Source organism: Uloborus diversus, chromosome 9 (genome assembly GCF_026930045.1).
Source record: "Uloborus diversus isolate 005 chromosome 9, Udiv.v.3.1, whole genome shotgun sequence".
NCBI lineage: Eukaryota > Metazoa > Arthropoda > Arachnida > Araneae > Uloboridae > Uloborus > Uloborus diversus.
The window spans coordinates 36,159,098-36,182,569 of NC_072739.1; the positions used below are offsets into that span (position 1 = coordinate 36,159,098).

Consider the following 23,472-nt stretch of genomic DNA (forward strand, 5'->3'; position numbering starts at 1 on the left):
ATTAACTAGTGGTACCCGCACGGCTTTGCCCGTAATAGAAAATTAAAAGGTCTTTTGGTTCGCCTGTATATTTACAAATAATGTATGGTGAATTTTCTTGCCAATTGGCTTGTGCCCATGTTATGGTTCCACGTAATGATAATTTCGTAATTTACTCGTCCATCTTATGAGAATTTTGTTCTTAAAATTGGAATAGAAAAAGAACCACATCGAATTTTTGAAAAATGACTTCAAGGTGCACACCTCCATGCTACAAATTAACTTTGTGCCAAATTTGATGAAAATCGGCCGAACGATATAGGCGCTACGCGCGTCACAGAGATGCTGACAGACAGAAGGACTTTCAGCTTTATTATTAGTGAAGATTACCATGGAAAGCTTTATTGATCTCATGTCACATAAAGCATATATAGAATTTTTATTGAAAATGTTTTTCTAAGTTTTATGTTTTTATTGTAGGTACACAAAATATGATATTTGTTAATGTCTCATAAAACTTTTCTTTTATATTACAATGGATGACGGCTGAAACTATGTGTAGGAATAGAACTCAAACTAGACTAAAATAAAAAAAAAATCTGACGAATTAGTTTTTACAATCAAGAACTGCAGTCAAGTGTTATGTTTCTGAAAGTTGTAATGTTATGCAAATTTCAGCTAACCTTTTCTTATTTTTGATTCATTTTAAATTTCACAATGAAGTAAAGATTTTGCAGGAACCAACTAATATTTATTGTCTACAGCTTTAATTGCTTAAAATTAATTTTTATTTCAGCTATTATTTAGTAGCAACAGTAACCCTTAGTTTATTTTTAACCTTTGTTGTTGAAATTTTTTAGTTTATTCTTTTCTAAAAAAGATTAACATATGCAAAAGTGATTGAAAACAAATATTTATTCTTAATAGAAATCAAATAAAATGGATTTCCTCTCAACTTTCTAATTTTTTTTTTTTTTTTTTGCATTTTAAGGCAACTTTATGACGAATTAACATAACTTTAAGCATGCCGAATTGGCGATAGATTTCCCGTCCAGCATTCATGCAGAACTTTTACAGAATGATTAAACTTTTGGGCTTCATTTGTCACCAAACTACTCTCAATCAAAGCTCAAGAGGAAATGTATTAACAATGTAAAGGGGAAGTAAAAAAAAAAGAAATAGGACATCAGCTACCGTCAGCTAAAACAATTATCAGTTTGTGATTGCTCGAAAAAAAAAAAAGGGTAAAAAGAAAAGAAAAGCAATGTTGGTTTTGTACAGTTGAAAAAAAAAAAAAAAGAATCAATTGTGCATTACTGACATTAATATTGCTTTGTATTTACATGAATTTGTCCTAATTTTTTTACCAATACAATGGTTTGAATTATAATTAGTATTTAACATGCTTACTTTAAAAAAAATATATTTCATTGTAATTTTAGCAGAAGCTTTAATGTTTCCCATCTTTGTTTTTCTTTGAAAAATCCAGCATACGATGGTTTTGTCATGTTCTCAAGAGTGTTACAGATTGACAGCATCAACATGTTTGATGAAAACAATCCCAATGCACCTTATCCAAGTATCAACAACAAAGATCATATGAGAAATGTGATTGGGCTTTCTTTCGATTACTATGGAAAACGACTGTTCTATTCTGACATCCAAAGAGGGACCATCAATAGTGTGTACTTCAATGGAACAAGTCACACCATCATTGTTGAAAGTAAGAAGATTTCTTTACATTACTTTTTTTTTTCTTGTGAGAATCTTTTTTTAAAGAATATTTACTGCTGAAAATATGTTAGTGCTAAATTCATTGTTCTGCAATTTTAATATAATCCTTTTAACTCATTTGAATTCTTTTATTCTGAATTGTTTTGGACACTTAAATGGGGTTGTTTCCAAAATTTTAAAAGTATTTTTTTCTGAAAGAGCATGCTTAAAATCATAGGATCTGACCATTTTTTAATTAATTTGTTCAAGTTTAACATTTAAAAAAAATTACTTTAATCGACGCGCTTTCATTGTTTATGCTTCTGTCGTGTGACATCACAAGTGATGAAATGCCATTTTGTGTTGCCATTCACTGAGCAAAATATTTAATTCGCGTCTTTACTCACGTGTGCTGGCAACGATATGGTTGATAGCAAGCATAGAGCGCAATTTTAATTCGCTTCTTAATTATCATAATGTGGAATTGAGATAGAAAGATGCGGCAAAGTGCATCATTTGTGACGTCATCAAGACCACGCCTTGTTTCAAAAATTGAGCACTTTAAAAAATTAATTAAAAAATAACTGTTGAGAAAATGAAAGTATTTTCTGGGTCCATGTTATTTTTTTTTGCTTATTCTATCAATTTCAGTGACAAAAAGTACTACTTTTGACTGAAGGAAACAACCCCATTGACTTTTTATCAGTGATGTTTTCCAATAACCTGATATTTGTGCTATATTTTCAAATAAATGCACACACTTGAATTACAATTTGATAATGCATTCTTATTATTTTTCATTGCTTCTTTGTTTAAAATTAAATAATGGTTGATTGTTTTCATGGTCAGTTCTCGTATTTGTATTATTTTTTTTATGTTCGAAATAAAAATAATTTCATGATTATTTTGAGCTAGAAAGAAAGAAAATTTTTTTTTCTTTGCAGAACAAGGCTCAGTCGAAGGCCTAGCTTATGATCCAGGTAACAAAGACCTCTACTGGACTAGTCACAGTGATAGTTCTTTAAGCAGAATTAATTTGGCCACAGAAGGTTCTAGACCAGAGGTTATTATATATCTAAGCTCTGATGACAAACCAAGAGGCATTGATGTCGACAGTTGTGCATCGTAAGTGAAATCCTCTCTTACTTACCGCCAAATGTTTTTTTCAGTAGTTTCCTAGATTTCGAGCATTGTTCTTGCATAGGCGGATTTAGGACTGAGTTCCTGGGGGGGGGGGGGGGGGGGGGGGCAGGATTTTTTTTTTTTTTTAGCAACATTTTTATTGCCCACCACTCCCATGTTTTTGTCTGTTTCCTGTGGTGCATAAGTCCATGCTTTACTTTTTTGTGTGTTTAGGGGGCTGGGTGTTTCTCCCTCGGAAGAAATTTTTTAAAATGGATATGAACTTCTGCATTTTGAAGCCTTATAAAGGTTATTTGGATAGACATAGAAATTGATAACTAGATTATACAGTTGTACAATATTGTTCAAACTTTGTAAGAAACAGCCGTTTTAAGTTTAAAAGAAAAAATAAACTATAGATTTCTCATGACAACCTTTTTTTAATTATAAGTAGTGCAGAAAACGAAAAGAAATAGAGGTAGTGTATATTTTTTTTCCCTGGCTAAACAGATTAACTATATGCGGCCCAACTGATAGCCCACTTTGCTTAGGATTTTCAAAGACTTATCTAATTATTTTCAAGGACTCTAGAATAAATAAAATTATTTAACACAATTCATTTGTACTTTCCAGTGTCTGATATTTTAGTACTTGATTGTAAATTTTTTCAGTCCTGTTCTAACTTTGTGAGAAATAGCTATTTTAAATTTAAAAGAAAAAAGAAACCATAGATTTCTCATGACAACTTTTCTTCAGGAAAACGAAAAGGAATAGAGGTAGTGTATTTTTTTCCGTGCTAAACAGATAGACAATATGCAGAAGAAGATAAAAGGAATCAATACAAAAGAATTTCCAAAATATTGCATTCGGGATTGAATAAATGCAAGATATGAAGCATGTGAGTCACAAAAATTTATTTCAAATAATATGTTACAAACGTAAAAACCATGATTTTTACATTTTTAATACAGGATGTGGCAAGGAGCTGAATTTGACATATTTTGGCATTCCTCCCCCTCTACCATTTGTTAGAAAATTTTAAATTTAAGGTTTGTAGCCATACGTTTCCAAATATTCAAGGTTTTCAAGCACTTAAAAATGAAATTAGTTTTTTCAAGCAATTTCTATTTTTTAAGGAACGAATCATGATTTTTTTTTTTTTTGAGAGTTAGGGACCCTGCGCAATAGCTTGTTTATCTTATAGGCAAATTTGGCCCTGTTTGTAATTCACTCTTACTGGCAAATTGTTACTTGGTTATTTCGTAATTTTTACGAAAATTTGTCAGTTTTATGTTTAAAGGATTTTTATGATTTTACCAGTCTTTGTTAGGTTTTTATAGACTTTCATAAAATTTCAGTAAATTTTTTCAAAGCTTTTGATGACTCAATTATTTAGATTTCAATAATGACAAGGACTGACTCACTTAGACTTAGATAATTATGACTTACCTTACTTTTTAAACAGTATTTATAAAGTAAGTAAAATTGTACTCTCCTTCTAAGTAAAAAGATTCATTTAATCAGAATACTCAGATAACTGAAATTTATTCAGTTTGCGATGGTATTTATTTTCTCTCTCTCTCTCTTAAAAAGAGAGAGAGAGAGAAGAAAAAAAAACTATGTTTTTTAGAATTTCTCAAAAGGCCAATTAATCTACCAAGAACATAAATATTATGCACAAATATACTTGAAACGTGGACACAAATCATAATGAGTAAATCATTCTGTTAGCGCAAATGGGGAGGAGGGGAGTTTTTTCCCCTTTGCTTTAGGTTCGAATTTGTTAAAATAATCATCAATTATTTTAAGTGTTGCAGCTTAATGTATAGCTCGTTTAGCCTATATTTTCATTCATATACGTGCCCAAATTGTTTTCTGTCCAAAATAGTGAATTTAGACACATTTTCAGCACCCCAGTGACAGCTGTACTATTTATTTAATGTTCTTTTTTTTTTTTTTTTCCTTTTCTTTTCTCCCATCAGAAAAGGACATTCGCTTTTCTCTTCATTTTCATTGAACTATTCAAAAAAGAAAAAGTCATGATTTTTTTGTTTTAAGATTTTGGAAGATGTGTTGTTACTATATAAAGACCTCCCAAAACTGAGGGGAGGGCATTGCCTCATATGCCCCCCTTCTATAAATCAACCCATGCCCTTCTAAACTATTCAAAAAAGAAAAAAATAATATTTTCTTTTTTTTTTTTAAACTTTTGGAAGATGTGTTGTTACTACATAAAGTCCTTCCAAAACTGGGGGGGGGGGGCATTGCCCCCCTCCGCCCCCCCATAAATCCGCCCATGTTCTCTTGGTCTCCCAATTTTTATTGGAAATCTATTGGATTTTATAAATATTTGGAAAAGTCCCTTTATTAAGGGAATTTTGTGGAAAAAACCCTTGTAAAATTATGTTTATATAGACTGTCCGATGTATTTACACCATAGTTTGGAAGCTTAGTGCTAAAATTCGAACTTAAGTACATCAAAATCTAGCAACATTATTATTAAGCATTTACTTTTATTCCTCCCTTTAATTTTTCAGTTAATTATTTTAAGTGTATATGAAGTAAAGAACTTCCATATGATTGTACTTAAAGGGACAGTATAAAATCTACTGTATTTTTTCCATAAAAGGTTGGTAGATATGCGTCTTACACAATTATAAGTTTATGAATCAATTTTAACATTAAACTTTATTGACATTTTTTTTCTCCCAAATATTTCCATGCATTTTGATATAAGGAGTAAAATTTTATTTTGGTGCATTTTTGATCATTTTTCATTTATTTTCTTAAAATATTTCAAATTTTAACATGAATTCCCCATTATAGGTTGCAAAGTAAACTTTCTGTAAATTCTCCTTTGCTTGCAACATAGATGTAGCAGTTGTAATGTATTTTATTTTCATGCCTTTCTTTATGCTTGGGGAAAAATGATTCAAACCTAAGATTCAAGTTGAACTCAGCAATTATAACACATTTTGTCGGAGTTGAAATCAAAAGATGCAGTTTTATTCGAAAGCTCAAACAAAATTAAATAAAAGTTAAATTTGGCAAAAACTTGAAAAATAATAACATCAACTTTTCTATGGAATATGGATTCCCATTTTCTTCTATCCTTTTGTATTACAGTGGTGTTTGAGTTGAAAATTGAAATAGTGCACACTAATATGGCACCATTTAACAGCTTCATTGAATGTTTGATTTGTAACTCAAGCTTTCTTAGCTCAGATGTACTGTTAATGCATTAATGTTGTTTTGCTGTTGCAGTAATATGTAAAAAGATTCAATTCTTGTTTCTAATAATTTATCTGTGTTATTGACAAATAAATAATTTATCATAAACGATCTATTCATTTTTCTCCCTTATAACATTCTTGATGATTCTGGATTCTATTTTTTTTAAATTTTCAAATCTATTTTTAATGTTTCTAGTCGCATCTACTGGACAAACTGGAATACAAGAAATCCGAGTATACAGAGGGCCTTTTTGAGTGGTTTTGGATTGCATTCAATCATTGAAACCAATATTAGAATGCCAAATGCTTTGGCATTGGATCACAAGTCACAAAAACTGTACTGGTCTGATGCAAGACTTGATAAAGTTGAGCGATGTAATTTGGACGGAACTGAAAGATATGTAAGTGTATCCTCATACATGTTAATTTGGTTTCCCTGACAGTTTTATTTATTGATGATGTGTATTTGTATATGTATATTTTTTATTTATTAGTATATTTCAAAAACTTAATGTGCACATGAGAATAGTTAAATTTTATGTTAATAACATCTATGTATCAAAATTATGTGTGTGTGCATTGCTGTAGTTGGGGTGAGGGAAAGCAGCAGATACCCTTCAGAATACTTGGATTTTTATTGCAAAAATAATGCAAATTGATTTTAATTGGTCTGTAAATGCAAAACCTCCTATTCTTCTTTTAGTTATCCCCCCCCCCCCCCAATCCCAAGGTGAATTCTCTCAAATATTTTTTTGAACTGCAGCACTGGATATATATCATTCGGTTGTGAACATCTTTGAGTAAAATGTAGTAATTTACAATTGACATTTTTAATTTGCAATCGTTTGAAGATTTTTGTCTAATAGATTTTTTATTTAAATTAATCATGAACTCTTCCAATGCATAGATTATTATAGTTTTTATTTTTCTGAAGCACTTGTTCATTACCTAACTTGTAGTAGTTATGATCAAGGATTGTGGTTTATTGGTATTGACAAAATTGATAAGTTGAAGACTCCAGATCTAGGTAGATAGAAAAGAACAGTAGCGACAGAGCCTTCGAAATAGGAAAATAGCACTGAGTATTTCAAGATTTAGTTTTTAAAGTTTGCTAGTTAGAAATAAGAAAAAATAAGAGACAAATTTTTGGAATTTCTTTAGCTTAATTTTGTATGGGACCACTATATGTAGGGGGGGGGGGATACTGGCATTGGAGTCAGAGTCCAAGGCTGAAAGGCTTTAAAAAGATGCTTAGAATATTTGCAAAAAAAAAAAAAAAAAAAAAAAGAAAAGAAAGCCCGAAAATGTGAAAAACTAATTGGCACAAAAGAAGAAGATTTGTTAAAGGAAAAATATAAACAGTAAAGTTAAAAATATGTCTGATGCATATGTCGGCTTCAGTGTTTATCAGCATTAGCTTGCATCTTTTTTGCATTGAGAAAGGGGATCCTTGTAACTCCAAAACAGGTGTCTGCTTACAATTTTTTTTAATGGTATTGTTTATATTTTTAGCAAATTTAATATTAGTGATAATTTTTTCAGAACTTTTTTTCGCATATTCAACAACATGAAAAATCTTCTGAATAAGTGATTGAAACATTGCTCAACATTTAGTTTCCTTAAAGATGAATATTTTTATCTCTTCTGATGATTTCTAATGTTGTTCCAGGTTCTATTAAGTGAGCATCCACAACATCCATTTGATTTGGCTGTTTATGGTGATTTTATTTTCTGGACTGACTGGGTATCACACGCTGTGATGAGAGCTGACAAATATACTGGCAGCAGTGTTGTCACCTTGCGCCGAAATATTGCTAGACCAATGGGAATTGTTGCCATTGCAAATGATACTGATTGTAAGTGTTACGTTTGTTATTTTGAAAACTTAAGGAGTTTCATTAAAATTAGTAAATGAGTATGAGTGAATGAAGGAAGATTTATAATTATAAAATTTAGTTTGTAGTTAATATTAAAAAAAAAAAAGCATTTGGGGAAAAGAATTTAGGTTCAAGCGCACTCTGGTGGCCAAGAGGATCTTGGCCAAGACTAGCGCATCTGTTGCATGGGGAGCTTTGTGCTCAAGACTTGAAGTTTATTATTATTATTAGCATTTTTTTAATTCTTGAAGTGTAGTGTATTTTGGTCTTTAGTACTAAACCTTTTCTACCAGTGGATATTATAATTTAGCTATGAGTATCCATCGTTTAATGAAAGAAATTAAAAGTATTGATGGGAATCGGTGGGTCTACTGTGACATGCACCAGATGTTTGGCCAAAGTGAAGGAAATACAGATTTAGCAACTGAAAGGGATTATACTTGCACAAAATGTACTAAAAATGCAGATCTACAAGTCAAGTTCCTAATTTTGGAAATCTAACTTGCATTAGAAAGGCGTACTAAAAGGGATGTGGGTATTTGTAGCAAATTAGAAAGGTTAGTTCTAGATGGTGTTAATATTCCAGAGGGAAAGGGAAAAGTTACTAGTAAAGAGCCATACTGGGAAACAAAGGGAGTATTTTTGAGGGATTCAATATTACATGAGGGGGAAATTCAATTGCGAGAATAAAACATGAGGTGGGCAGTAAAGGTCAAGATTCAGAAAATTTCTAAGTGGCCAGTGGCCACTAGACCCAAAAAACTTGGTGGCCACCACTGTCGCCAAGTGTTGAAGTACAAAATGAGAGAGGAGTTTTTACTACTTTCATGAAAAAACAAATATAACTTTACAGAATTACATTTTAAAAGCTATAAACATTCATTTTTGTTTTTGTTTTTTTCTAAAATAAATAGATAAATCCAGTCCTGGGGATCTGCATACACGCAGGCCCTGCAATATGGGAGAGCCCACATCCCTAAGGGGCCCAAGGGCTCAAGAAATTGAAGACAAAATGGAAACAAACTAGCACCAAGACTTATTAACAATACAAATATATACTGCTGGCCTCTGGGGAGGAGCCCAACAGATTTTGTTGCAAGACGGCCCAAAGTTTATAGATCCGGGCCTGAATAAATCAATGAAAAGTCGGAAAAAAACTGCATTTCAGATGAAATTTACAAAAAATACAATTTTGTTGATAAAATTTCAATTTTAAAGAAAATAACTAATTTTTAAAAAATATAAATTTCTGACCCTTTTTATGTTATTTTCAGCAATTTGCACTGAGATAGGCATCCAATTCTGTTTTTGGAAACTTAGGCAATTAAATAGTCTTGTCTGCTTCCATCTTGTGAATGACCAAACATGGCAACTATGCGAGAAATTTAACACATGAAAGTAATTTTGACAATTAAAACCCCTCAAAAAACAGTAATTTAGATGAAAGAGCCAGTTTTTAGCACATTCGCGTCTAAGAAATATGGATAAAATAATATTCTGAAGATAAAATTTGAAGGAAAAAATTTTGAATTTTTGAAGAAAATAATTAATTATCCAGGAGAAAAAATACTGCACATTTTGTGTAATTTTCAATAGTTTGCGTTGTATTGCAATAGACATCCTATTATATTTTTGGAAACTTAGGCACTTAAAAAAAATCTTGTCTACTTCCATCTTGGAAGTTACCAAATATGGCGACTGCGCTAAAAATTAAGATTAGCTCTTTGAATTTTAGCATAAAAATAATTATAAAATGTAAAATCTTCCTTAAACATCAATTTAATTGAACTGTTATAGCTTTTAGCACATTAGCGTCCAATGCGATAAGGATAAGATGAAATTTTAAATACAAAATTTTTCATTTCTCAAGAAAACTTTTAAATAATAAAAAATAAATAAATAAATGCTTTACAGCACATTTTGCATTATTTTCATTAGTTTGCATTTGAATAAACATCAAATTCTGCTTTGTTTTTGCAAACTTCAGCACTTAAGTACTTTGCCTACTTCCATCTTGTGAGTGACCATATATGGCGTCTAAGTTTCACACGTAACTGTATTGCCATTCTGGTCAAAAAACGATCTGCCTTGATGTGTTTATCCTCAGGCGTATGCGTTCAAAGCGATTTATTTTCTTCCACCCTATTGAGTTCGTGCATAGTTCCTGTTCATCCCAAGATTTTTTTCCTAGGAACAATGGGAGAAAATTGCGACTGAGAAGGGGGAAAATTGCGACCGTTTTTTTAGGTCTCCACGTGGCAAGTGGCGATTGTGAATCTTGATCCTTAGTGGCCATGTGTTGTTTACCAGGGTCTCAAGTGTAAGATTTAAAAAAGATTGCTGAAAAGAAGGGAGTATTTAATTAGGAGGATATGGTTACTTTGTGGGTGGGAAGTAACAATGTAGGCCACAGTAATAATGAGTTTTTGAACGAATGGAAATCCCTGTTGGACAAAGTTGTGTGAAAATGTCCAAGTGGTTAGTTTGCTTCCCAGATATGGAGTGCACAGAGCCGGCCTTAAGCCCATTAGAGCAAAAGAGCCCAATGGGGCCCCGTGCCAACAGGGGCCCCGCTCTAAAAAAATTTTTCTTAAAAATAAGTAGGAAAATAAAGTAAATAAAAAGTTGAAAAATGAACTTAATTAATATTAATTATCATATGCTTAACTGAAATTTAATTTGTTGGTATGAAGCTACTTTCAGTGCGATTAAGGGAATAGGGGGAGTTTCCTGAGGCTTTTAGCATCCTATTAAAGTTAGCAAATGTATGTCCAAAACTACTAGTTTCAAATAAATTTCCAGAAGAAAAAAAGAAAAACATACAGCCAGTTGAACATTTTTAAATCCATATCTAAGGCTCTACCCACAGTAGCCTATAACTTCTGATCAAGAGAAAGCAACTAAATAGTAGGGAACAAAAGTACAAATTTTTAATGATTATCAGCAATTAATATGGTCCGCAATAATGTAAGGGTAAAGGGTCCCTATCCCAGGATCTTACTATCACATGGGAAATGCGGAGATTTACCCGAAACTCCGAAATTTCAGGAATTTCCAAAGCTATCTTTTAAATTTATTTCATTTAAATATTGACTTTTATAATTGACTTACTTTCTTTATTTGTGTTGGTAAAAAATCTTAAAACTCAGAAGCAAGGACAATTTCTTTAAAACAAAATTAACACTAACGTAGGTACAATTCTGAAAAAAAAAATGATAAACTTCAAATATTGATTGTTTAATAAGCGTAAAGCATCTCCATAACAATTTTAATGAAAGCAAATTGTCATTCTTCTTCTAACGTTTAAATACGCCTGGAATTTGGTTTTTATATCTTCAAGGCCAAAAAATTTCTCGGGGCAGCCATCAAACCCTGAAATATCTTTTAAAGTGACTGAAGATGCGTTTTGAAGACTTCATTTTCAAAAAAGTCAGGAGAAGGCTACTCAAACGTCCACTCTTACTCAACTTTATCACAAAAAACTGACCAAAATTATATCATTCAGTTTTCAATTTTAAAGAATTTCCAAGAGAGGAAGATTCGTAAATTTCACGACCCTCCTCCCCTTCTTCTCATCTAAAGTCTCCAAAGGTAGCCTAAAACTGTTTTTAAGATTTAAATTTTGGAATATTTCATGAGGAAGGCCTCTGAAACCTTTTTTTCTAACTAATGACCCCTTTCTTTAGCATCAGCACAATAGCTTAAAATTTCTCTTTTAGAAAATACTGCCACGAGAAAACCCTCAAACCCTTCCTTCCCATGGATAGCATAAAATTGATTTCAGTTTTGAAAAAATTCCGGGAGGAATCTCCTCCCTTTTCCTCTATTGTTACCAAATAGGGCCGAAAATTGAGTTTTTAACACTTCAAATTTTAAAATTTTTCGAAGAGTCACTGAATCCCCTAACGTCACCACTGATAATCTAAAATCGCGCCTTAAAGCCCTCGAGTTTGAAAGTTTTCCGCAGAAGATCACCAAATTCCTTTCTTCTCCATTTTCATCAAACATCACCTAATTGAGACCAAAATTTCTGACAGGAGCCCCTAATTCCCTATCGTTACCAAAATTAATCTAAACTTAGCTTAAGTTTTAAAAATAATTCGGTAGGCAATAAAACTCCGCCTCTTCCCATTTCCCTTCATTTTACACAAAATTGTCCGAATTTATGATTTTAGACGTCTGCTTTGAAGATTCTTCCGGGGACCTTGGGTAATTTATCTGACATATAACATCCCTCCCCTCCCCAAAAAGAAAAAAAACCTCATTTCCATACCGAAACTGCGTTTTTAAACTTCAATTTCGAAAAATTTTCAAGAAGAGCTCTCCCGTTCCCTGCAATTCCGTTCCGCTTCTTATATCCCAAATACGTCTGGTTTTTTGCATGTAGACTAAAATTGCTTTTTTAGAACTGATGAATGTTGGTGCATTTTCCTTTTCCGTCTAAGCTATAAATTGCGCACATAGGTGGCTCGTACGAGATGGGTGGGGGAGGGGGGGGGCGTGCCCCTCTCTTCTCTAAGTTGTACAATAATGATAGATAAAAAAAAAAGATTTTTTTTTCTGGGTGGGTTGATTTATTCCACGAAAATAAAAAGTAAAAATTCCAGCTAAATGGACTTTTCTCAAGTTATTTCACGTGAATCGAACTATAAATTGGAAGAGGGAAGTCTACAGTGGCCATTTGGACAGGTTTTGGAGGCCATATTCTACATTTTCTGGAGGTAATTTAATCAGTCATGTTAAAATCCCATAATATCGTCTAGTTTTACAGAAAAAAAAAGGACAAGAAAAAATCAGCATCAGGTGCGCCGTTCCCTAACCCCACACTTCTTTTGACCCCACAATTTTCTCGTGCACCAACAGCATGTGATTGTGCATAAAGATTCACAGAGCTACTTTTCTTACGTTCTTAAATTTTACACTTATTTTTGGGGCCATTCATTCATTCATTTCTGAAGAAAAAAGAAGTAAAAATCAAAAGTAGAAATTTTAAGGAAGACGGATAATTGCCACAGTTTCGAATCCTTGGCTGAATCTGAAAAATCAGTTGGCACTTTTCCAATTTGTACAACCATTCTGTAAAGGGCCCCGCCAGATTTCTTTAATCAGGCCCCGCATCTGCTAAGGCCGGCTCTGGGAGTGCACAGGAGTTAGTTAAACCAACGGGCTAGATGTATGAACCTGTTACTTAAGTTAATTTGCAAAAAGTGCAGTATCAAGTTCATGGATGTATAGAGTTTTTGTAAACACTATTTTACTGAGTATAGCCTGCATCTGAGCTCAACAGAGGTCAAAACGATTAGTGGTTTGATCTTACGGGTTTCACAGTCAAAAAACTATGTTTGAGTGGGGGGCATGGTTCAATGACCAGATATTGAAAGGTTATAATTATTTGGATATTGCTAGAAATAGAATAGGGTGTCTAATAAAAGGAGTAATTTTACCGTTTGTAAGTTAAGAAATTTCAGGGTGTTAATTAGAAGCAATTTGGATGTGCTAAAGGTTTTCTACACTAATGATGTCCATCCACATCAATCATAAATTTCACTAGCATTAATAAATTTATCTGTGTAAACAACATCCTATTTTGTAATCAGTTATAAAAGTATATAAGCTATAAATTTGTTATAAGTTTTTAACAGTGACAATAATGTTTCTTTTTTTTCAATGAAATCATATAAATTATTTTATACTTAAAATTGTAAGTGCTGTTTTATTTTACAATAATTGATTTGTATCTTACAAAGGCACTTTGAATCCTTGTCATATTCTCAATGGTGGATGTGAAGATAAATGTACTGTGGCTGCTGATGGTCATGTTGTTTGCTCTTGTTTACCTGGAAGAATTTTATTATCTGATAATAAGAGATGTGTTGGTAAGTTTTCATGATGATTTGTTAAAAATGTTATGCATGTACAGATGTAATGTATTATACAAATACCAAAGTGACGTACAAATACAAATGTGACAACTTAGAACAGGCCCTGGGCCCAACTTGGCTGGTCCTAGTCATTTTATTAGTCCCGAATGAAGATCAATGCCCCTCTTAGGCTATCACCCCCTTGCTCATTAGTGCCTCTTCCGGTAAGCTGTCTAAGTGCCCATACCCTACTAAAGTAATTATTTTCCCTAATTTCCAGGTTAGCCTGAGATTACTTATTCTTTATACTCTTAGCTCTAACTTCTAGCTTATCGTAATTCATCTTTGTCACATGCGGTACATTTTTTTAAAAATTTAAATGTAATAGTCATTCTTAAAAAAAAAAAAAAAAAAAAAAAAAAAAAAACTCTTCTTAAATGCAATAGTTATTCTTAAAAAAATATTTTTTGTTATGAGAAAAAAGTAATAAGTTCTATTGTAAATTTGGTTGTAAAACCAGAAACGATATGAAATAATTATGATTTTTTGTTTCAAATCAATAAAATTGCATGTGTATTAAACACGGTTCATACGCTCCAGGGAAACCTGAAATTGTCAGGGGCATTTTTGCAGATTAGTTTTTTTTAAACAATAAATGAACTGCTTATTTTGAGAGTGGGACAAGTCCATTTTTGAAAAAAGAAAAAAGAAAGTAATGGTAATTATAGGTAGAATTTAGAGCAATCTTTTTTTCTAGCAATTTAGAACCAAATACAAAACTAACCATCAAATAAAGTAAACAAATAAAATAAAATAAGAAATCAGAATCTCTTAATGTTTTGTAAGATATAATTTTTAGCTCCATCTATATTAATAAAAGTGAATATGTATTGAAATACGTAACCTTAAATATCTGTTAATAATAAGAATGGACTTACCCCACTTTAAACATAATTGGTTCCAGAAATTCTATGTGTCAACATATGCAATACTAGATTTTAAATATGTTAGGCATTTTTATGGATTTTTCTAATATTTTGATTTAGTTGCTAAAAGGCATGAGTATCATTTTTCTTAAAAAACCATTTCAATTGGATATCAAATATCTTTAAAACCTTGCTTAAGACTTGCAATTTGATGTTTATGTAATGCGTCATAATACTTATTTTACTATGTTGCTTTTATTCGTATTGAAAACAAATTTTTTTTTCAAGCAAAATGCACGTGAACATTTGCTTTTATTATTTTGCTTTTATTTCAGTTATTTTAATTTTTATATTTAGTAATGGAACAATCTTGAGTGTTAAAAAGTAACCTCACTAACATGCAGTTGTTTTTGCTTACATTTACTTTTAACATTTCATAATATTTGGAATGTTTTCATTTTATATCTCTTTATTCATTAGAAAAAGAAGCCAATTGCACAACCAAAGAGTTTGACTGTGGCAATGGAATGTGCATACCATTTGAACTTACCTGTGATGGTGTTTCAGCTTGTCAGAATGGAACTGATGAACATGAAGAGTATTGTAGTATGTAATGATATTTGCTGCCATATGATTGTTAGATTTTGTATAACATGCTGATAGGATTTTTGTAAAAGTTAAATTATATGCTTCTTGTTTCCTGGGCTATATCTACTCATCTGAATGGTTTTGCATTGTTACAAGCTGTACCCACAGTCAAGGGTGAACACAGAAATAATTTTTGGAGGGGGCCCAGAATTTGAAAAAGGATCCCCCCCTCATGTTTTCATGACTTTATTTTATTTATTTTTTTTTTCGGATCCTTTCAGGCCAATTATTTTTTTCAAGATCTCGACATATTTTCTACAGATTTAAAAATTTTCTTCTACTACTACCAGTTAATTAGCCTTGTTTGCTTAACAACTATTTTCTGCCAGAAAGGAAAAATGTGGTTACATGTACTCACTCATGTTTGCTGTCCATTAAATTTGGCAAGCAAATGCAGCTTCAAAATTTTTGAGATGTCTCTAAGTTATTGTCAAATAATAATAATAATAAATAAATAAAAATAAAAAATAAATAAAAAAACTAAGGGACTAAAATACGTAACCTGGGATGCAGAACTAAATATTAATTTTAGTTTGGCAAATGATTTTCATTCATCTTTTTTCTTTTATTTTTATTCTTAAGATCAATCGTTAAAAATCAATTATCTTGCTTAAGGTAAGTCTCAGATTCTGGTTTTCAAAAGATAATTATCATAGCTCCCTTAAGACTCACAGAAAGTTCAAAAAAATTTCTTCTAATGCAGAAAACTCCAAGCTTTTAAATAACGTAAAACTTAAAAATATGCATGAAATATTTTCTCCCCCATATTATCAAATTTAGTAGGAAAATTATTTGAGATGGCCACCCCCATACTACAAATTATTTTTTTTCCTAATTTTGTGAAAATTGACCAAACAATTCGCCTTTGACAGACAATTATCTCCGAACACTTGCTTACACATCTCTAAATTCTCTGAGGCCGATTTACCAAAATCCACGCAAAACTTTATTGCGTTATACTGCTTAAATGTTCTCTCCATTTTGGAGCTGTAACCGACGTTAGCAACAGAGGTACACTATAACGACCAGTTTGCCTGAAAAAGACTCCCAGGTGAGTGGGGACCGGAGTGAGTCCCACAAGTAACCATCGCTACCAACCTAACCGATTTGTGTGCCCTTGGGAGGTATAGTCGCATCAGGAAAAAATGAGTCTCATTACTTATTATACAGACCCTGTATATTAGGGTGGGCCGAAATAAGCCGAAATTTTTTTTTTTTTCGAAATCAATTTTTGGATAGTGCGCAAAAGTTGCGTGATGAGCTAGTTAGCACTCACAAAAAATATCTTGGATATTAAAAAATATCTAGCCGGCGCTATTCGACACTAAAAAACCGAAAAAAAATGAGAAAAATGCATTTTTGTCGAAATTTTTTTAAAAAAACTAAATTCCAAATATTTTGATGGAATGCACCGAAAATGTTATATAATGAGCCAGTTCGAGTCCATAAAATGTTTCATTGATTTTAATGAGCATTTAACCGCTCCTTTCGGACATCAAAAAATATGAGAAAAATGAAAAAATATTGAATTTTTTTAAAAACCATTGTGAAAATTATTTTTCAAAATTAAATCATAGACTAATTAATTAAATAGCACTATTAATCATAGTAATTATTATCATGCAATAATATCATACATTTCCTAGAATTACATATAAAAATAGTAAAATTTTGAAAAAGAAATATCCAAATTGGATTTATAATACCTCATGCATAATGAATATTATTTTTTGAAATAATATTGTCCCTTGTTATCAAATGATGGAAGGTCTTTCCTAGCTTGAAGTTTGGCAGGAATGTATCCATCTTGTGCAGTTTCACCACGAACTTATATTGCAGCTTCGTTTATTAGTTTCACACAACGTTTCACAGCTTCCGTGTGACAGGGAAATTTCTCGAAACAGCTGTAGGCTGTTCTTTGTACATTTCTTTCAATTGTTGGTCTTTTAGATGCATTGTAAGAGGTGGCTCTGCTGCAACACAGTTTGACCAATGGACTAAATCAGCATAATCAATGACTTCAAAATTAAGTTTAGGACGCTTAAAAAATCATAACCATCCGAGCTCTTCGTCTTCTTATTTCTAGAGTTCAGAATGCACCTAACAGCTAATTCCCGAATGCATTTTCTTGAGTCAAACAACATTGTCAACAGTAGCTGTTCAGGATGAGCGAAATATGCATTATTTGTTACCTTATCCACTTTTCCAATAGCCATTTTTCTTACTGTCCTTTGATCAATTAGAAATTGTTTTTCTCTATCAGGAACTTTTGCTTTTTTTCTGCAATTACACGAATATAAATCTGCGCATTTACAGGCACAAATGTCAAACAAAGTCGTTTCCTCTGCTTTAAATTTGCCTAGCTTTGATTGTAAAAGTTGCGTCTTTATATTTTTAGCATTTTTTGTTGCGCTATTATATTTAGAATAATAAGATAAAATCATGGCAATCACTCTTCTTATCGAAACAAGGGGAAGGGAAGCACGCCCCCAAATATCAATAACTTTTTTTGCAACTACAGCGGCCACACTTGCTGAAGATGGTTACTTACTTCCTTCTCTCCCTTTATTTGCATCTTAGTGATTTGATAACATCTGATAATGTCCTCATATGTTGGAAGAAATAAAGCATCGGGAGGAGACAAATCTCTTCCAGGTCCAAATAGAAGACTACTTGTACTTGCTCGCAATACTTTCTTTTTCGCGCGTTTCTACATAACATTCGTGTTGTATCCCAAAACAAATATAATAATGCAATGACATTCGAAATGTCAGGCTCCCGTTTAAAAGACTTCCGAGGATTCACATTTTTTTAATACTCAAGGGCTCTATTTGTCAAACATATATAAAATAGTTATAACATAATCTTAGCAATAATAAAAGCAGTTGAGCGCCGTTTATTATCCAGGAGAAACAATTGGAACCGAAGATTAAAAAATTAGCATCTTATGTAACTATTTTTTATTTGAGTGTATGCATTTTTTAAAATTGGCGAACAAATGTCGCATAAAATTGATTGAATTTTCACTGTTTTTTCTAAGTGACGTATTGCGTAACATTTCAGTATTTACTAATTTTGAAACTACATAAAGAAATTTTTTTTTTTTTTTTCATTTTTCCCATGTGTTAGTCTTAAAGGAGCGTAGCTAAATATTCTACGAAATGTATAAAAGTCTTTGAGGATTTCAACTAATTCACTGACAGATACTTCTAATGTTTGCTGAAACTAGCTTCAAGTTTTTATTTTTAACCCCCCTCCCCCCATTATTTTTTTTTTTTTTAAAAAAAGTTCATTTTTGCCCTTTTTTTCAGTTTTTCAAGTAAAATAGCGCCGGCTAAATATTAAACAAATTTAGTGAAATTTTTTATGGGTAATAACGGGCCGATATAACAACTTTTCCGCACTATCCAAAACCAGATTTCCAAAAAAAGTTTTTTCGGCCCACCCTACTGTATATCTTCCATTGTAAAAGCATTTATTTTTTGAGATAATCTGATACATTCTTGGGTGAATTTTTTTGCGAACAGAATTTCTGAAAATAACAAAATGTACTTATGCACTAAATTTCTTCTTTTTAAATGGAATTTGAAAAGAGGACTTATTTAAAGCTTTTCTACAAAAATAAATAAATATATAAATAAATAAATAAATAAAGCTTTAGATAAGAGTGCTGGAAACCTCTCTGTTAAATTATATTTTTACTCATTTTATAGAAACTGTATGCTTTATCAAAATTTGATTCTTACAGGTATTAGAATATGTCCGTCTGAATTTTTTCATTGTGCCAACAATCGCTGCATTCCTAAAGCTCGAGTCTGTGATGGACAAAATAGTTGTGGAGACTATAGTGACGAAATCCTGTGCAATTGTGCTCTTGACCAATTTCGGTGCGACTCTGGTGGACCATGTGTCAATGAATCATATCGCTGTGATAATGATCCCGATTGCCCTGATGCCAGTGATGAAATAAATTGTCGTAAGTAGTTTTGTTTTCTGAAAACAAACAAAAAATGTTTCAATTATATTGAAATTATGTATGTGAGAGGCGCTTCCATGGCAGTGAAAGTTTTTTCACAAGCAATGTTGTAAATGGGGTCATTGTTCGCCAATTGAAATTGGCCAGAGAACAAGACAAGCTTCGAGTCTGCTGTTTGGGAGGCAAATTAAGTTCATCCTTCAAGCTTGTCATGGGATATGGAATTTGATGCGTTCACCAGCTTGAAGCTTCTTACAAATATTTCGTGCTTGAAAGGAATGTAAAAAGGTGATGAATTGCATTTGTGTAGTTACGGCATTTGAACATTAGAAGGCTTCCTACTCCCTTTACAAAGTATTATTGTCTGTAATAGCAATCTTTAAATGACTTGCATCGGAACTTTTAACAGGTATACCTTGTTATTTTTTATGCTTTTAATTTATGTAATACATTGTCAATATTTTAATAAGTTTGGCTGTCAGTATTTGTATGATTTTATTTAAGAGGGAGATTTAATTTAGGACTTTTGTTCAATTTTTACTTATTTATTAATGCATTAAATCCGCGTTCTTTTAAGAATTTATTTTAATGTAAAATAGGGGCATTTTACTTGTGATGCATTTAAATAGCAAATGAAATTTTAGCTATTGTAAGAATGTTTTTTTTTAATTTTAAATTACGTTACCACAGTCTAGGACTGGGCGATGCTTTGCAAAAAACCAGGTTACATACCACATCATTAAACTGGTTTTGAATTTTTCTCTACACCGATGCATCCCTACTGCACTGACTGCAAATCCAAGCATCCATGTTTAGACACTGGTCCATGATCGTTACTTGTTTAATTGTTTCAAAATGTTGTGGAAGCAGGGGCATCCGCCCCCCTTTATATCATTAAACATCACATAATAATGTTTAATGCCTCTTCTCATTAGATTCACGTTTTGTGTTCATACTTGTATTAATGATTCAGTACAATTCATAGTTCAACAAATTAAAAAAATTCCCCTTCCCAAAAATTTAAGCTCTGGGGGTCTTTGTGTGAAAGTATCATTAGCAACCCAAAATCTCCGTTTTTCTAAGGACTTGCAGGAAATGTGTGTGTGTGTGTGCAAAATTTTAAAATCTTGACTGAAAATATGTTGATGAACAAAGTTTATCTTATAATCATTCACCAAAACGGGTATTTGGTGTTTTGAGGAACCCATTTTTAAATGCAAGCAGATGAGACTGTTTTCATGAGCTCACATCTTTTTGCATTGAAAAAATAGGTTCATTGTAATCTCAAAACACGTCTTTAGTATTTATTGCTATCTTGCACTTTCAAAGCTGTTTTTTTTTTTGACAATTTTTTGGTGATGTTAGAATCTTTTTGTAGTATTGATCGTAATTTATATCTTTTCTTCTTGAATATATTATGCAAAATTTAAAAAAGCAATTATAAGTAAAGCTCTAAGAAAAAAAAATTACATTGCAATGCATCGCAACATATCACTATGTAAGGTTGGCAATGCATCACAATGCATGCAATAGTTGCAGATTCAACCTTGAGAGCATTTTGGATGCTGTCACCCAGATTTGCTTTCATTGTTAGGACAGCTTCAAGACTAAAAAACAAGTTTTTTAGTTTCCGCCAGACGCTGTGCAGCCACAATAGCATAACTTCCTCATTTATCCAAACCTTTGCATTCACGTGAACCTCCACACCTTTTGGGAAATTTTCCTTCAGGAGAGTTTTGCTTTTGAAGTTAATCATAGGTAGCAATTTCATATCTTTTGCAGCACAGCACAAAACAACAGTAAATGTTGTTCTCTCATTCCGTGTAGTATTATGGGGATACTGCTGGTTCCTTTAACATCCACAGTCCTCGTAGGTGGAAAGTCAAATTTTAAGGGAACTTCATCCGTATTAAAAACCAGGTCCGCTATAGAATTCTTTTTGCGGGTTCTTTCTACAGTGTGCGATGAAGTCTTCTGTTTTTTCCCTCAGTCGTCAGGAAATTTCTGGCTGACCAATGAACATCATGAACAGCCAAGTTTCCCTCTTATTGAGCTTTACGTAGTGAAAATAAGACAGGGTAGAAATTTTAAAAGCGTTATCTATTATTTGTAAATTCCGATGTGTTAAAATCAAGTTTCAAAATATCAACTGCATGCAAAAACGTACTACGAATGGTCATCTCGCCATTTAACTTAAGACAAAATTCTTTTATAGAATAGAAATTATAATGCTGCAGCAAAACGTGTGTGACGTCACACTGACGAATCAGCAAAAAAACTTCATTGCCGATTCGTCCTCCACGTTTGTATGAGAAAAACATTGGAAACTATTTCAAATCTCAACACTCTTCTTCATGAAGCAGTAACACAACATGGGCCCCACTGCGAAGTTTCCAATGCTCATTTCTTGAGCAATGAGTTTCGTTTTCAATCTTACGCTTATTGTTGAGACAGTTTTCCCGTTTTCTTTTTCTGCTAAGATCCATTGGCATAGTTCTTTCTCCAATCATGGCCAGTGAGGCTTCTCACACCTATTTGCTCGTTTATGATGGTCACTATTGTCAAACTTGGATTTGTTTCTTTTCCATGATCAAATATTTGACTCCTCCAGCCTAAGCTCCTAACTCGTCTTAAATAGTCTAGAGGCTTCACAATTTCCTACCTTGGTAGCCTTTTCAATATGCTGAAGTATTTTGTTCAAAATAGTAGTAGAGCCCTTCTGTAGTATCACGAATGATTCATAGAATTGCACAGAATTGAAGACATAATTAACAATTTAGATTTATTCTCGGCTAACATCTGTAAACTGGAAAACAACGGTATATTTCAAAACTATTTAAACCATTCATCACAGATAGTATCACATCATCTTAAATAATTTGCCCGAAGTAAATCGACATTACTTGGTCGGCTACGATATCGCGGATTGCCAAAAGTAACCTACGGTCGGCTTCTTTCAGCTGAATGTCCACTAACGAAAAATGAGCAAAAATAATCAAAAACGAGGAGCACTAGTAAAAAGAGTGAAGTTCTTCTGGTCTGTGTGCACACCACCCATTGTGTTATTGTATTCTATTATCACCTTAGGCTTGACTTTCTTGTGATTTGGAACTTGTACTTTTTCTGGATTGTGAATATTACATATGAGTGACTGCTTTTTTATCCATCCCATTGCGCAAATTTATCCCCTTGGTTATGCCATCATTTGACCCTTTCCAATCTTGTTCAAAAGTTCTTTTGGTACTTCTTTTCTTGTGAGTTTAACTGTTCCATACATTTCTGAATTAACACATCTGCTGATTCAGGCGAAGACTAAAATTTATCCGTTGTAAGGCACTATCCTTTTTGCAGAAAGGGTTTCATTAGAGTCAGAACCACTTGTGAGGAAATGGCCAAATTACTGTATTTTGCATCAAACAACGTCCCTTTTCCTGTATATATAATAAATAACCAAATGTATCCAGATTCATATAGGACTAGATGCCAAAGCGTGATCTTTTCAGAGGAATTGTATTATTTCTACGAAAGTCTTTCTTTGAAGAGCATATGACTCTCCTCAAAAGTAATATCCCGTTTTGGAGTAACTGCTGCTTGAAAAAGAAAGGCTGAATGTTTCGCCACTGGTCAAATTTCAGCCAATTTTGGACATTTGTAAGTATTGTTTGCAAAGTGCAGATAGAGATAAAGTTGCTGGAACTGATATGACATTAGTTCATTGAAGAATGGGGTGTGTGTGTAATGTCTTTTGCTCTAATATTGCTCCAGTATTGGCTTCTTTATAACCCTGTAATGTACCAGAGCATAAATAATATCAAAACTTTTATTTATCAGGATTAATGGCATACAGCTACGCACAAGTAATTTACTAAGTTATTGGAAATGTAGTAACATTATCCACAGAGGATCGACTTCGTTACAATGTTCAAGTTAATGCCATTCAAGCCAGACTTTGGAACATTGTGTTCCCGAGAGAATTCCGGAGCTCAGCCCCGACTCGTAGCATAACGATCTCTGCCTCCAGATGCTTTTCAGACCCCCGAAGAAAACTCTGGTTCTCACCAAAGGGTGGCCCCAGCTCTGAGACAAAGTGGTGGAGCGGCGCCGTGGTGACCACAACTTTTGCATAATCTTGGAGGG

General features: G+C 32.6%; 1 protein-coding gene across 1 annotated transcript in view; it reads left to right on the forward strand.

Annotated features, from left to right (window-relative positions):
• Positions 1-23,472, forward strand: part of LOC129230024 (low-density lipoprotein receptor-related protein 1-like) — a 214,643-nt gene that overhangs the window by 117,262 nt on the left and 73,909 nt on the right. Inside the window, exons 21-27 of the mRNA XM_054864409.1 lie at positions 1,469-1,702; positions 2,637-2,817; positions 6,244-6,448; positions 7,717-7,903; positions 13,672-13,800; positions 15,192-15,317; positions 19,108-19,335. Coding sequence (XP_054720384.1) covers positions 1,469-1,702; positions 2,637-2,817; positions 6,244-6,448; positions 7,717-7,903; positions 13,672-13,800; positions 15,192-15,317; positions 19,108-19,335 — 1,290 coding nt within the window. The remainder of the gene's footprint in view (positions 1-1,468; positions 1,703-2,636; positions 2,818-6,243; positions 6,449-7,716; positions 7,904-13,671; positions 13,801-15,191; positions 15,318-19,107; positions 19,336-23,472) is intronic.